The sequence below is a fragment of the Entelurus aequoreus genome, linkage group LG05 (assembly GCF_033978785.1).
Source record: "Entelurus aequoreus isolate RoL-2023_Sb linkage group LG05, RoL_Eaeq_v1.1, whole genome shotgun sequence".
Classification (NCBI taxonomy): domain Eukaryota; kingdom Metazoa; phylum Chordata; class Actinopteri; order Syngnathiformes; family Syngnathidae; genus Entelurus; species Entelurus aequoreus.
This window is the reverse complement of record NC_084735.1, coordinates 46,224,145-46,239,780: the sequence shown is the minus strand read 5'-3', so window position 1 is coordinate 46,239,780 and position 15,636 is coordinate 46,224,145. Positions and strand designations below refer to the sequence as shown.

General features: G+C 37.7%; 1 protein-coding gene across 7 annotated transcripts in view; it reads left to right on the top strand.

The window, feature by feature from the left end:
* mtmr4 (myotubularin related protein 4) overlaps positions 1-11,017 on the top strand; it is a 100,735-nt gene extending 89,718 nt beyond the window's left edge. For 6 of the 7 annotated variants that reach the window (XM_062048251.1, XM_062048256.1, XM_062048252.1 and 3 more), the window contains 5 exons: positions 128-282; positions 2,415-3,819; positions 5,651-5,761; positions 5,884-5,972; positions 9,735-11,017. In XM_062048251.1, the coding sequence (XP_061904235.1) occupies positions 128-282; positions 2,415-3,819; positions 5,651-5,761; positions 5,884-5,972; positions 9,735-9,912 (1,938 nt within the window). In that variant the 3' untranslated portion in view covers positions 9,913-11,017. The remainder of the gene's footprint in view (positions 1-127; positions 283-2,414; positions 3,820-5,650; positions 5,762-5,883; positions 5,973-9,734) is intronic. The other variant, XM_062048255.1, reaches the window with a different exon arrangement.
* Positions 11,018-15,636: the final 4,619 nt, after the last annotated feature.

Here is a 15,636-nt window from a genome sequence, read left to right as displayed (position 1 = left end):
TCGTAACATTTTTAATGGCAATGGTTGTAAATAGCAAGTGTTAAAATATCACTCACAGATTTAAGTACTAGGGTAATTTCTGGTTAGCTACTTTCTAAAATGTTATTTTTCACTATTTGTCTGCTAGGTGCTGCAACCTGTCTGCCACACACGGGCGTTACAGCTGTGGACAGCGGTCTACCTCCCCACCTCTTCTCCTTGCACTGCTGTGGACGATTCTATGGAGCTCTACTTGTCCCAGAGTGTCACAGAAGATGAACTCGCCTCCCGTTCCTTTGACAGGTGTTTGTTTCAGGATGTCCCTCTGTTTATTATCTAAAAATCACAGTATTTCAATAACTATGCATGCATAAAAGGACTCCTCCTCTTTTTCAACTAATAATTCATCTTTTTTTAACCCTTTGGGGACATTTGAGTTCAATTCTCTTTAAGGTCAAACATAAAAGTCCTTTAAGTTTTTGAAGGTTGAAAACATATTTTTTTCCTTAACAATCCTTAAAAATGTAAACCCTTTTGGAAGGCCTTGTGATCAGATAGTGTCACAGGTTTGAAGTAGTTTGACTCTTGTTATGCTATATATATATATATATATATATATATATATATATATATATATATATATATATATATATATATATATATATATAGACACACACAGTATATATATAATCACAGGTTTAAAGTAGAAAAATAACCTGTTATGCAAAGCATATGTATATGTGCATATATACATAAACATATATATATACTGTGTGTGTATGTATATATATATATATGTATATGTATCTATATATATATATGTGTATATGTATCTATATATATATATATATATATATGTATATGTATATATATGTGTGTATATACATATGTATGTATATATGTGTGTATATATAAACTTGTATGTGTGTATATATATGTATATATGTGTATATATGTATGTATATATATATATATATATATATATATATATATATATATAAACTTGTATATGTGTGTATATATATATATATATATAAACTTGTATATGTGTGTATATATATATATATATATGGCACAACAGACTGCAGCATAACTTTAGTTTGCTAACATTCCCACATTTTGAGAAACTCTTTCAAATTAGTGTTTGTGTCACAGCTGCGTCTATCTAGTTCAATAGTGTGCAAGTCTTCTAAAAGGAAAGCTCTCTCTTGATGGCGCCTACTGCTGGTTTACATATACAGTAGTCATGTTAAGTAATGCAACAGTTTAACGAATGAAATCATCCATGATTGTTCGAATGTTCCCCTGTCATGAAAATGCATTTCTAATGTTCTATACTGAAACTAGAACTTTACTCTGACAAACTGCGACCCAACAATTTTGGTTTGTTACTTTGGGAAAAGCTGGTCTAAAACCCAAAATCAATGTTGTTTAATTAATGACCCTTTCACAGATGTGGTTTTGTCTAAATACATTGGTAAATAGTAGATACCGATATCAAAATTAGGCCCAAAGTATAAAAAACTTGATTTCTTCCAAACTTTGGAGAAACAGCAAATGCGTCACTGAGGATCTGCATAATTTAGGGGTTATCCTAATATGACTTTTTCACTTCCGATGTTGGCGCCTTGACATTAACCCACTAGGACATCAACAGGAACCACAGTACATGTTTATTATTATTTTGTAGTGTGAAGTGTTAGAAAAAGTTAAGTAGAGTGTTAAATACTGTTTTAGTGACACCTAGTGTTTATAATAAAGAAAGGCATGACGTAAGTTGAATGATCAGACACATTTGTTAGTAGATATTTTTGTCTCATTTAATAATTTTCTGCCTTAGAAACTTTGTGTCTGTAAGTAATTTGCAACTATAATTATGTTATAATTGTTTATGATGACAAATGTGTTTTAGACTGCAATATTGTTTAATTAAGGTCACTTACTACTACGCATGCCTAACTTGTGTGCTGAGCTTTTGTGCATTAGCTGCTTTCTCTGAGCCTGCCATGTTTAACTTTTATAAATTACTTCAATATAATACAAGGAAAGACCAACCTTTTGTGCTAATTGGAGGACATTTAGATTTTAACTGGCTGTCCAAATTGGCATGTTTTGCAAGGCTGCTCAGCTTGAAATGGAGATTTCATATGCAAGCCGATATCATCCTATACTTATTTTTTTGCTGATATCGGGCCAATATCGGAACAGAACACCCCTAGTAATAATGTCCCAATAAAATAATTACTCAGTAAACCAGGAGGAGCCTGTTAAGTAATGAACAAATGGATAAACAAATCCACCACAATTAGTTTGACATCCTTTAAATAGCATATCTTTGTCTGCGCTATAATGAAATTATGTTAGTTTAGCATTGTAAACAACAAATCTAATAGTAAGTAAAGCTAAAATATATATTGTATTATGTCTTTTTCAAGACTTCCCAAGACCCGCTCCATGGACAACCTACTTTCAGCGTTTGAGAATGGGCTGCCCCTGACACGAACATCCAGTGACCCTAATCTTAATAAGCACTGCCAGGAGGGTCGCCCTACCCTGGAAGCAGTACCCGTACCGAATAGCACTTGTGTAGACTGCTCTGACGAGGTCACACCTGACAGTTGCGACGGGGAACCTCTACAGCTGGGTCTGACGAAGCCCTCAGATGGCGACTGTGAGGTCCCAACAGAGGAACCGTGTCTCACCACTCAGCCGCTGCCCTCTCTGCCTCTTCCTCCAGTCCAGCACACTTCAGACATCACACATGCTCACACTCCTCTCTTTGCTCCAGTGCTACTACACACCACTACCCCTGCTTTTCCAACAACTCTGCTGGAGGCTGAAAGCCCCTATAGTACTGTGGCGGTTACCCTCCCACCCACTCCTAAATCCGAAATGTGTTTACCGCTGACGGACACCACACAACCATCAGACACCCCAGTGTGCCCGCTACTTGATGGCCACAATGACAGCCAGGAAAATGATGAACCGCAATCTGCAGACCTCATGACTCTGAAGCTTCTAATGCCACTTCCTCCCCTGGAAGACTCAACTGAAACCCTTACAGATCAAGGAGAACCTCTGCTTGCCCTCCCTTATAACAGTCATAATCAGAATAAATTCAACAATGAGGAGCAGCAAACGGCGGCGGTAGCAGTTGAGCTGCACGAAGAAGACATGACCACAGATGTTGTCCGAGAAAAAGATCAGACTTCAGCACTTGGAGAATCTCCTATAGACTACATTCAGGGAGCAGCGCACCATCTAATCTCCCAGAGCCCGCTGCCAGACATGTCCCTCTTTGGCTCCCATTGGGAGGGCGTTCAGGGCTTGATGAAGTCGTCCTGCAGCAGTGCCAGTCACTGCGTCAGCCGCTCTCTGCAGGTTAACACCTACCAGAGCCACCGACTTGCCCAAAAGCTGCTCCGTTCCCAAGGCTTCGCCATCCCAAACAGCTCCCAGTGCTGCCGCAGGGAGGCACTTTGCCCCAGCAGCCCTCTGCAGCCTGCATGGCCCTCCGCCACCAGAAGTGCAGGCTACACCAGCCTGTCCAGCGCTGCTCAAAACATCTGCTCACTGGCTGGCTACCAACTTTCAGCTGTGTCGCACCCCTCACCCTTTGCCTCCAGCTCCCCTCCGCCCCAAGCGCCATCTTACCTCGACGATGATGGGCTGCCTGTGCCCATGGACGCAGTTCAGCAAAGACTACGTCAGATCGAAGCAGGCTACAAACAAGAGGTGGAGGTGCTGCGACAGCAAGTGCGACAGCTGCAGATGAGACTGGAGAGCAAACAATATAGCACTCCTCCCTCAGAGCCAGACGTCGACTATGAGGATGACATCGTTAGTATTTTTGTTTTCATATATTTGTATGTATTTAATATGTGAGTTTCCAATACTTTCTAAATAATGAGTGATTGGAGCACATACTTGTTGGTCACAAAAAACATTCATGAAGTTTGGTTCTTTTATGAATTTATTATGGGTCTACTGAAAATGTGACCAAATCTGCTAGGCCAAAAGTATACATACAGCAATATTTGGTTACATGTCCCTTGGCAAGTTTCACTGCAATAAGGCACTTTTGGTAGCCATCCACAAGCTTCTGTCAAGCTTCTGCTTGAATTTTTGACCACTCCTCTTGACAAAATTGCTGCAGTTCAGCTAAATTTGTTGGTTTTCTGACATTGTTTTTCTTCAGCATTGTCCACAAGTTTAAGTCAGGACTTTGGGAAGGCCATTCTAAAACCTTAATTCTAGCCTGATTTAGCCATTCCTTTACCACTTTTGACGTGTGTTTGGGGTCATTGTCCTGTTGGAACACCCAACTGCGCCAAAGACCCAACCTCCGGACTGATGATTTTAAATTGTCCTGAAGAATTTGGAGGTAATCCTCCTTTTTCATTGTCCCATTTAAAGCACCAGTTCCATTGGCAGCAAAACAGGCCCAGGGCATAATACTACCACCACCATGCTTGACGGTGGCAATGGTGTTCCTGTTATTAAAGGCCTCACCTTTTCTCCTCCTAACATATTGCTGGGTATTGTGGCCAAACAGCTAAATTTTTGTTTCATCTGACATCACATGGACAAAGATAAGACCTTCTGGAGGAAAGTTCTGTGGTCAGATGAAACAATAATTGAGCTGTTTGGCCACAATACCCAGCAATATGTTTGGAGGAGAAAAGGTGAGGCCTTTAATCCCAGGAACACCATCTGTACCGTCAAGCATTGCGTGTGTGTGTGTGTAAAGTTAAAGTGCCAATGATTGTCACACACATACTAGGTGTGGCGAAATTATTCTCTGCATTTGACCCATCACCCTTGATCATCCCCTGGTAGGTGAGGGGAGCAGTGGGCAGCAGCGGTTGGGGATCATTTTGGTGATTTAACCCCCAATTCCAACCCTTGGTGCTGAGTGCCAATCAGGGAGGTATTGGGTCCCATGTTTATAGTCTTTGGGGCGGTATAGCTCTGTTGGTAGAGTGGCTTTGCCAGCAACTTGAGGGTTGCAGGTTCGATCCCCGCTTCCGCCATCCTAGTCACTGCCGTTGTGTCTTTGGGCAAGACACTTTACCCACCTGCTCCCAGTGCCACCCACACTGGTTTAAATGTAACTTAGATATTGGGTTTCACTATGTAAAGCGCTTTGAGTCACTAGAGAAAAAGCGCTATATACATATAATTCACTTCACAGGGTATGACTCGGCCGGGGTTTGAACTCACAACCTACCGATGTATGTATTTATATATATATATATATATATATATATATATATATATATATAGGTGTGTGTGTGTGTATATGTACATGTATGTATGTATGTATGTATGTATGTATGTATGTATGTATGTATGTATGTATGTATGTATGTATGTATGTATGTATGTATGTATGTATGTATATATGTATATGTACATATATATATATATATATATATATATATATATATATATATATATATATATATATATATATATATATATATATATATATATATATATATATATATATATATATATATATATATATATATATATATATATATATATATATATATATATATATATATATATATATATATGTGTGTGTGTGTGTGTGTGCATATATATGTATAAATATATATGTATGTACTGTATGTTAGGTCTCATTCATGTCTTGTTCTTCTTTCAGACATGTCTACGAGAGTCAGACAGCAGCCATGAGGAAGACTCTCTGTCAACACACAGTGAAGACAGGTTGTCTGAGGGCAGCTGGGATCGAGTGGAGAGCAAAGACACAGAGGTCAGCCTCCTTGTCAGACTCTGTCTACACTGTCATATTTTCTCTCTCACTATGATGGCTTTTAGCACCTCTAATTATCAAACGGTGTTTGTGTGTGTGTGTGCACGTGTACGTGTATGTAGGTCACAAGGTGGGTGCCTGACCACATGGCCTCTCATTGTTTCAACTGTGACTGTGAGTTCTGGATAGCCAAGAGGCGTCACCACTGCAGGTGGGACTTCACTATGTTTCCATTCACACGATCACACAAAAATTATCTCATATCACAAATTCAATCAGCAAAGGAGCCCCTGTACATTTAGTGTGATAACATCAGTGGTGGGGTTTCCTTTTTGGTAATTTTTTTTCTTTCTGGACGTTCTTGAGGGGAAAAAAGATCCTGCCTAAGTAAACAACATCGTCATAACTTAAGTTGAGAGGAATTGGCTGTTTGGATTTAACTTAAGTAAAGAAAAACACTCATTTCAACCATGTTGCCTTTTTCGTTGTGATCAGAGATCACCTAAATGACACAACAGATTCTCTGGCCTAAAAGCATACATATCCAAACAGTGATACTTTCAATTGTTGTTGTAAGTGCACCTTAGTCGTTAGAAAATACAGTAGTACCTCACTTACAAGTTTACTTGGTTCTCTGACGGAGCTCCTAACTCAAAATACTTATATCTTAAATCAGCATGTCACATTTAAATTAATTAAAATCAATTCATTAAAAAAACAAAAGGGCACCGTGTTAACAAGTAACATGCCTTATCAAAAGAAAAAGTAACTTTTACATTAAAAACATTTGATAAAAAGTTACAATAAAATGTAGTACTAACAGCTATAGTAGTTCTATGAAGTGTAATAATATTGTACAGCATTTACCTTGGAGAGTGAACTTTTACGGTATCTCCTTCCAGCTGTTTCGCCGTCATACACATCATCAGCAGCAATTTTTACCATATTTTTATGGATAAATGTCCATCGTTTAGATAATATTTTTAAATCCTTAGATGGCGTTAGACTCGTTCTGCTTCAGTATGTTGCAGACTAGCAGTGATGCACTCGAATTGCTTGGCCAAGTTGGCAACGTTCTGATTTCTTTATTTAATTCAATTAATATCTTCCACTCCTTCTTCTCAGCACTCTCCTTCACACTCACTTTTTCCCTTCCCATGCTTGAAAAAATGAGTCATGTTGATCTCCAGCTATAAGCTAATGTTAGCGAGTGAGACTAGATGTTTTGCCCGGGGTTCATTGTGATATTTGTTAGGCTGACTATTGGCGGGGATGCTTTTAACTCTTGCTTGCATCTCTAAGAACAACAATTAGTCGAAAGACGGCTTAAAACACTCTTAAATTGGGACACTCATAAGCCCTCGAAATTGGTTTTTTTCAGAGATTTTTTTAACCTAAATACTTAACTTGAGTGTTGCAGAGTCAAAAGTGTTAAGGATCCTAAAACAATTTTTTAATCAAACCTCCGGCTCAACTATATTGTATTACAAGCCACAAACAGTTTTGTTTAGACCTTAATATCTTTAGCGTATATTCAATCAATCAATCAATGTTTATTTATATATTTAGCATTTTCATGCATTTGGATATTGTAAAGAACGTTTTGATTTTTTTGTGCTTTATGAAAACGTTTATCTTTGTTTGTTTGACTTAGTTAAAGTTAAAGTACCCATGATTGTCACACACACACTAGGTATGGCGAAATTATTCTCTGCATTTGACCCATCTTTGCTCATATTGTTCTGTAAGTGTTTTGTAACCACTGGTCGTAAGATATAGTCAAATGTGCTGTGGGAAATGTTCCCTTTTTGTCTAATTGGTAAAAAACAACAACAAAAAACACTTGTTTTTGTGCAAATAAGAAGTCTGTGTGCTTGTGCTTGCGTTGCAGTGCAATGCAATTAAATAACTTTCCACTAGATGGCATCGTACATAAGGACCTTGTTAATAATACAATACAAATAGTCCATCCATCCATTTTCTACCGCTTGTCCCTTATGGGGTTGCGAGGGTGCTGAAGCCTATCCCAGCTGCATTTGGGCGGAAGGTGGGGTACACCCTGGACAAGTCGCCACCTAATCGCAGGGCCAACACAGATAGTAAATCTTAAAACAAACTACTCAGGAAAAACAGGCTTTGATTAGTGTTTGTGTGTAACCAGGTAATTCTGAGCGTAATTTTTTGTGCGACATAATCTTGTGTTTTTTAAAGTTTATTCAACCACCGAACACAAGTGTTTAATGTTGTGCAGGGGCAGACATGCGTGCAGCACCTTTAAACCATTCACAGGTGATTAAAAAAACCCAAAACCTTTTATGATGTTTTCTTTTTTCCTTGCTCGTGTGCTTTTAATTCTGGCCGTGACGGCTTTTATTTTTCCAAAAGTGTGACTCTAAGGTTGTAAAACACTACAGTAGACAACAAACTGATAGTTACAGACAAGTAGGGTACTCTGTTGTGTTCTGTTTTTTATCAATACTATTGTCTAAATCGGTTAATAGATTAGGAATCAGCGATTATTGCAAACATAATCGAAACAGACATTTAGAGCTTCTAACACAAAAGAGTGGTGTTGGTTTATTTTGTTTTGTTTTGAGGTAGAAGGTCCAAATAATTGGGACTTTGACCTGTGCCATAATCAACCAGCCCTATAATACTCCAGATTATTTGAGTCCAAAACGCAATTTATCTTTCAGATGCAGTGAAAACGTCTTTATGCAGTGGTGTAATTTCCTCATCAATACCAAATATTGATAAAAGGTGAAGCCATTATGGACAAAATTTTCCGATAAATGTTTTTGCATTTCAAATAATATTCATATTTATTGAGCAGTGTTACATGCTTTAAAACAAAGCAGGGAGTTAACTACATTAACCACAAAAAGTATGAAGTGTCAATTGGACGCAAAACTCGACAAACATTTTTTATGATGCAATATATATGTTGTTGTTTTTTTACTTCAATAATTATTTGGAGTGTATAAAAAAGTGTAACGGAAAATGTTGCTTTTGACTATAATGACTCCTCAGTGAGTGTGTGACACACTCACTGGCTGTATTGACACTGCACTGATAATGTGTTGGTGTTGCCATCTACTGGATTAAAAAAACTCATTACATTTACAAGAAAAAGAAGTGATGAATAGAGAGAGACGCTTGATTGGTTCCATCCATAAATGAAGGTATTTTTTGTCAAAAGGATGTATGGCTTATTAAAAGTATTATAATTTTAAAACATTAATATCTAAGGCTGGTTCCTCCTTTTCAAGATTTTAACCTTTGTGCTAGAGGTGGCAATCTTTGAGCAACTCACGATTCGATTCCGATTTTTGGGGTGACTAATCGATTCATAAATGATTCTCGTACTATATCATTTGGCATATACATTATAATCAAACCTTTCCAAACTTTTCAAAAGCAGGTTGCCGGTTACAAAAGCTCCTTTGGTCTGCTGACGTCCGACTTAGTGTATGTCTAAAACATGTCTTTTTAAAATGTTGTTTACAAAAATTGCAGAATGTGAATCAATTATAAAAAAGAAAATAGAGCAACCCAATCCCAGCTTTGCAATACTTACGATAGACATTTACAAAGCAATTGAGAAGACATACAAATACAGTACTTAAACAAGGAGAACCAAAACTGAATGAAAGCAATCGTATCAATAAAAATATTAATATTTTTAATCCAAAAAATTGTATTTTTATAGTACCCTTACTTTGCACCATTCTTTAGTTATTGAAGACAACTTGCACTTGAGGTTACATTCAGAATGTCTCCAAAACAACAGATAGTAGTTGGGAGTCCTTAATGTCGCAGCTGCAGCTGTTTGTCCTTTTGCGCTTCACAGTTTGACGTCGAATGAAGTAAAAAAAAAAAAGAAGTGAATTTAAGTGTGTATTTCCTCTAACATTCATTCAACATTTAACACTGTTGTGTGTGTGTGTGTGTGTGTGTTTGTGTGTGTGTGTAGGAACTGCGGCAATGTGTTCTGTAAAGACTGTTGTCATCTGAAGCTGCCCATCCCGGACCAGCAGCTGTACGACCCAGTGCTGGTGTGCAACATCTGCCACGACCTGCTCCTCACATCCCGCACCCGCGAGCTCCGCAGCCAACAGTTCAAGAAGGCCATAGCCACAGCCTCGAGTTGAGAGGAGCGACATCCTGCAAGCTCGGCAGTTCACACGTCGTCACCCCGGCCTGCTGTGGATTTTCGGCTGCGAGAGCGTGGGGGGGTGGGGTGCAATGAGGAGGAGTCGATCCCCTTTGGGAGGCTCGTTGTGGAAATGGAGCCGCTCTAAGAGGAGAGGCACAGTCTTTCAGCCTGTAGCATGGCAGCGCCCCTAGTGGTCACCTCAAGTACCAGACACCTGCACTCCTGCGTAAAGACACCGTCACACTTGACAGGGACAATCGATCGGCGGTCAGCGACTCCAAGCCTTTACCTGATTTACTGGAGGTTTTCAGCTAAGACAAAAAAAATGCTGCTATTGTATTTAAAAGTCTAATTTTGTATTCTTATTTTTGTGCACTTCTACGTTGTTGTCTAACTGAGGCAATCCTGAGACCAAAAGGGAGAAATCTGCTGTCGCCATGTTATCTTTTGAATGTAACCGGACTGAGTTTGTACAGTTTTTGTGTCCATTGCACTGTCGATGTGGGCGTGTCCTCTTCAATGCCACATTTCAGTGTTTGAAAGATGTTGATGGACACGGCACGTTTCTGTTTTGGACGCACTGACGGTATTCTGGGAAGGGACAGAATTTTCCAACAGCACTTAAAAAAAGCTTAATTGTTCTGATTGGCGTTGAGGAAAAACACTGAACTAATGCTTAGCTATTTGTTTTTCTCAAAAGGGGAAGTCAGCCACAGCTCCCCCATTTATGAAAATATATATACATATTTCTTTGTGTCTACTGGTTGTACAAATGTGCCATATTTTTGGTCTTCTGTCAATGTTTTTTTTCTTTCCAATAGCAGGCAGCAGGTTACTGATTGGCTCCTCCTGTGTGTTTATGGTACAGATATTAAGCTGCTAAAGATTACCATATTGTTCTAATCACTTACCGGATGATCACGTGTCACTAAATTAGTCGACCTAATCATTTACAACCTGAGAAACTTTGAAGTATAACATGTAAATTGATATCTGAATCATTGGTGGTGGCTAAATTGTTGTTAAATTCATGAATAACTTGTAAAGAAATGCACTGTAAAAGTTAATTCACAGTGACTAAGATAAAAGATTATGATGCATTTGTTTTCTATTTGTGTGTTTTTTTTTAATTATATTTTAGAGGCGCCCCATAGTCACAAGTCCAGCATACTAATTACGATGCAGTATAAGGAATCATAATATAGGAATACTATATAGGATTTTGTTTTAATATATTTTAGTCCTGCCATTGCATTAATGTCCATCCATCCATCCATTTCTACAGCTTATTCCCTTCGGGGTCGCGGGGGTCGCTGGAGCCTATCTCAGCTACAATCGGGCGGAAGGCGGGGTACACCCTGGACAAGTCGCCACCTCATCGCAGGGCCAACACAGATAGACAGACAACATTCACACTCACATTCACACACTAGGGCCAATTTAGTGTTGCCAATCAACCTATCCCCAGGTGCATGTCTTTGGAGGTGGGAGGAAGCCGGAGTACCCGGAGGGAACCCACGCAGTCACGGGGAGGACATGCAAACTCCACACACTCATGGTTTCAAAAAGGGCCATAAATGTATGATACCCTTCATCCCACCTGCACAATCCAAGGAGCTCCAGACAAAAACTGGTACAAATGTTGTCTTTGTATTCGTGTGAAAATGCTCCGTTGGGAGTTGTAGTAGTTCTAATATTGTGGCGTCTATACGCCGATCCCGCGCCTCGCATGAAAAAGTTCATGTAAAATGTCAATTAATGGATGACACGGGGCTTTTACTGGGTACATATTCTTAGTCCTTTCCTGCTCCATCATTGATAAAAAAAATAATGGCACTTCTCTTGAAATGTAAATATGGCCCCTGTGGTGCACAGAAGTTAGCACTGGTTGTTCCAGAAACATATGTAACTTAGTGCAAAAGAACACATTTAACATAAAACTAAAAAGAAAAATTATTATTGAATTCAATTATTTGTGAATTTGTTGATGGTACAAAACATGCATTCAATTAAATTGTAGTTTGATAAAGTATATGTAAATTGTTTCACATGGACTAAAAAGTGTGAAAATTTAATGGTGGGGGACTCAAAATAGTTTGGGGATGTGCTAGTCGATCGACCACCGATCTGTACCCGATGATTTGCGTGAAGAACTCCGTAATCACCTTAGCTAATTAATGCATTTTAATGCAAAACAAATGCCGATTCCCTCTGACCATGCCATGCACTCACACTTGGTATGTTCTCTTGCGCTAAAAAAAAAACTAAATTTTGCATGGATTTGGTTGAAACCAGCTTTTTAAAACATATGTAAAAACCTTGTTTAGGTGTTTGACTTTTTAAAAATGCGATTAACATATCTCGAACATATCTAGATAAACCCCCCTAAATAATTTAGTTCCGTTTAAAAAAAGTGTCAACAAAGTCTATATTAAGTGGCCAGAAAATGTATTAAGATAAGTCCTACAACCACTTAAATATGATTATAAATGTGTCAAATGTTCTTTTACTTGAGAGTGTAAAATAGAAATTAGCTGAATCATGTATGATTGTCATAGGTGGATAAAATGGTAATAGTGCATCATCAATATAATGTTATTTTTAGTGCATCTCCTAGGAGTTTAGTTTCCCCTTGTCTTCATACACAAGTAACACTTATGTTTCTAACTTTCATCAGTCTTTGAACGCACCACAGTTATGTACAGTGGGATGCAAAAGTGAAACTTGTACATAACTTTCTCCTATAATGCCACAGATATTTATCATATTTTACCTTTTTTTCCGTTTGTTCCAAAATTTTGGTGCTGTGTGTGAATGCATAAATGTGAGCTTTGATGACGTCATGACGTCGGTGTGGAGTGAAGTGTTTGAAGCTGGCTTTGCCGCCATCCGGGTGGAACAAACCAGTTAGTGTTTTTGAAAAGGGTTATAGGTCATGGTGATGGTTTATTTGGAACATGCAGACAATTACAACAAGATAGGGAGAGGGACGAGCAGTAGAAAAAGGATGGCAGGTATTCTCAGACCAGGGGGTGTCCAAACTTTTTCTACTGAGGTTCGCTCACTGAAAAATCCAAGCATGTTGAGATTTTTAATTTTTACAACCATACATCTGTTTTACTTTTAGGGCTCCCCTCGAATTTGGTCCCAGGGACCTGGGTCTCAATCATAACAATTTTAAACATAAGTAATTTATTATCAATCAATCAATCAATCAATGTTTATTTATATAGCCCTAAATCACAAGTGTCTCAAAGGGCTGCACAAGCCACAACGACATCCTCGGTACAGAGCCCACATACGGGCAAGGAAAAACTCACCCCAGTGGGATGTCGATGTGAATGACTATGAGAAATAATAATAATAATAATAATAATAATAATAATTATTATTATTATTATTTATATCATTGTTATTATTATTATTTAATGCTTAAATCTCTAGAACCTAAAACTAAAATTAAACCTTGCTTTTTTTTTTGGCAAAAACACAAAATATGCAATATTTTCCTCTGAATTTTTAAAGTTGAATATTTGATATGAAGTAATCGGAGCCTTTAATAAGTCAATAATTCATAACAACTTTGATTTCAAATCATTATAATTTAAAAAAAAAAAGAATATAGTTTAAAAATAAGTCCCACTAAAATGTTTTGGTGTTTAAACATGTTTTTAAACTTTCAAAGCTTAAATCTATAGATCACCTTCAGATCTATATCCATGGATCATCCATTGGATGAGTTTTTATTATTTGTTCATGTTTTTTGTGTGTCTGTTTTATGCTCATATTGTTAAAGAAAACATTGTTTTACATGGCAAACACACCAAATATGCAATATTTCCCCCAAAAAACATTCTGAAGTGCAATATATTATTTGAAGTAATTGGAGCCCTGAATAGATCAATAATTCATGACAACATTGATTTTAAATCTTATTTTTAACAATGACAGTTAAAAAAACTGCCTTAATGACACCTTGTGTTATTAGAGTAAAAAAAAAAAACCTGAAACTTTTTGTTTTTCCATTTCACCGGTTTGCTGTTTTATTCCACTTTTTTTATTTTTTGTTTTTTTTTAATAGCATTTTTAGAATGTGTTAAAACCGTTACCGTTAAAAAAAAAATGCTGCAGGCTGCAAATAGTCCCCGGGCCTCCGTCTTCATTCACATTCAACATTTATTGTAAATTATGTAATTTTTTAAATAAATTACATATTGAAATGACATCTTTATAAACTTTACAAAAAAGCACGGGGAGTACCACGTCCCCAACTCCCCCCTTCACTTCAACGCCCCTGCAGGCCTGCATCCTATAACCCGGCCGACGCTGCTTTATATGTGCAGGGTAGTCATTTTCCAAAAGTCCACCAGATGGCGACCTTTCCCCAGCGGTTGAGAAGAAGCTGCTCCTTTTTTTTCTGGAACAAGAGCAATCACTTTCACACTTTCAAATCAAGATGTGAATTCTCTCCCCTGCCCTTCTTCAACATTAAAGTCATTTTCACTGTGAAGAACAACACCAAGCAAGCTGTGATGCAATATATCCCACCGTCATGGCTTACCTTCCTTTTTTCAGTGAATTGAATCAATAACCTAGACCAGTGGTCCCCCACCTTTTTTCCCACCAGGGACCATTTTATTGTAGGCATTATTTTCCCGGACCGGCTTTCCACATGTGGCAGAAAAAAACAGCAAAAAAATTAGCTTGAAAAATCCACTTACCGTAATGCTGAAGTAGTCGGAGCCCTGGTCGCGTTTCTTTGCGAGGAGATGGTCCCCGACACGTTGATGGCATATACTATATACCAGGGTTTATTAACCATTGCTGGGCCGTGAGTGCCCCTTAGAATGTAATATATATGTTTTTCAGCTGTGGTCCGTATAGGCCGCAGCGGTACTTAGTTGTAATACACTTTTCCACCACTTGTGGCAGTAATGACAATATAAAACAAACAGAAGAAGTCTGGCGCTAATGTCATAAAGAAATGTCTTAAGCACAAAAATTATGACTAAAGTGCTGCAGCTGTATTTTCATTTGTACTTTAATTTTATTGAATATTTATTATAAATGTATTTTATTTATTTTAGCACAACATAAGACATATTGCACGTCAATTTATTTTTTCTAATCAGCCTGACCTATTCCTAAGGTTTATTTGTTATATTAATAATATCATCTTTGTGATTGACACATGCTTTTATATCAATTTACATCAGGGGTCTCAAACTCAATTTGCCTGGGGGCCACTGGATGCAGAGTCTGGGTCAGGCTGGGCCGCAAGAAAATATTTCTTAAAAAAATTATTTTTAAATGTCTTTATTTTTATTTTCAACACAAAATCAAATCAAAATATAAATGAACAAAATGAGAATTAAGTAAATAAATCAGTCATAAGTAATAACAAGAGAGGAGAAGTCTAGCAAAACTTCTAGCCATTATGGACAACACCTTCCACCCACTACACTCGGACCTTGCGGGGAGAATGAGCACGTTCAGTGGAAGGCTCAGACTCCCAAAATGCAACACGGAACGACACAGGAGGAGGTCCTTCATACCGACAGCCATCAGACTGTATAATGCATATGTTCCTTGACTGCACTTAAATGTAGAGTATATGTAGTATATGTAGAATATATTTATATTATTTATATATTATATATATAATATATTATATATATTATATTATTTATTATTATTCTTGTCTATTGTGAGCGAACTG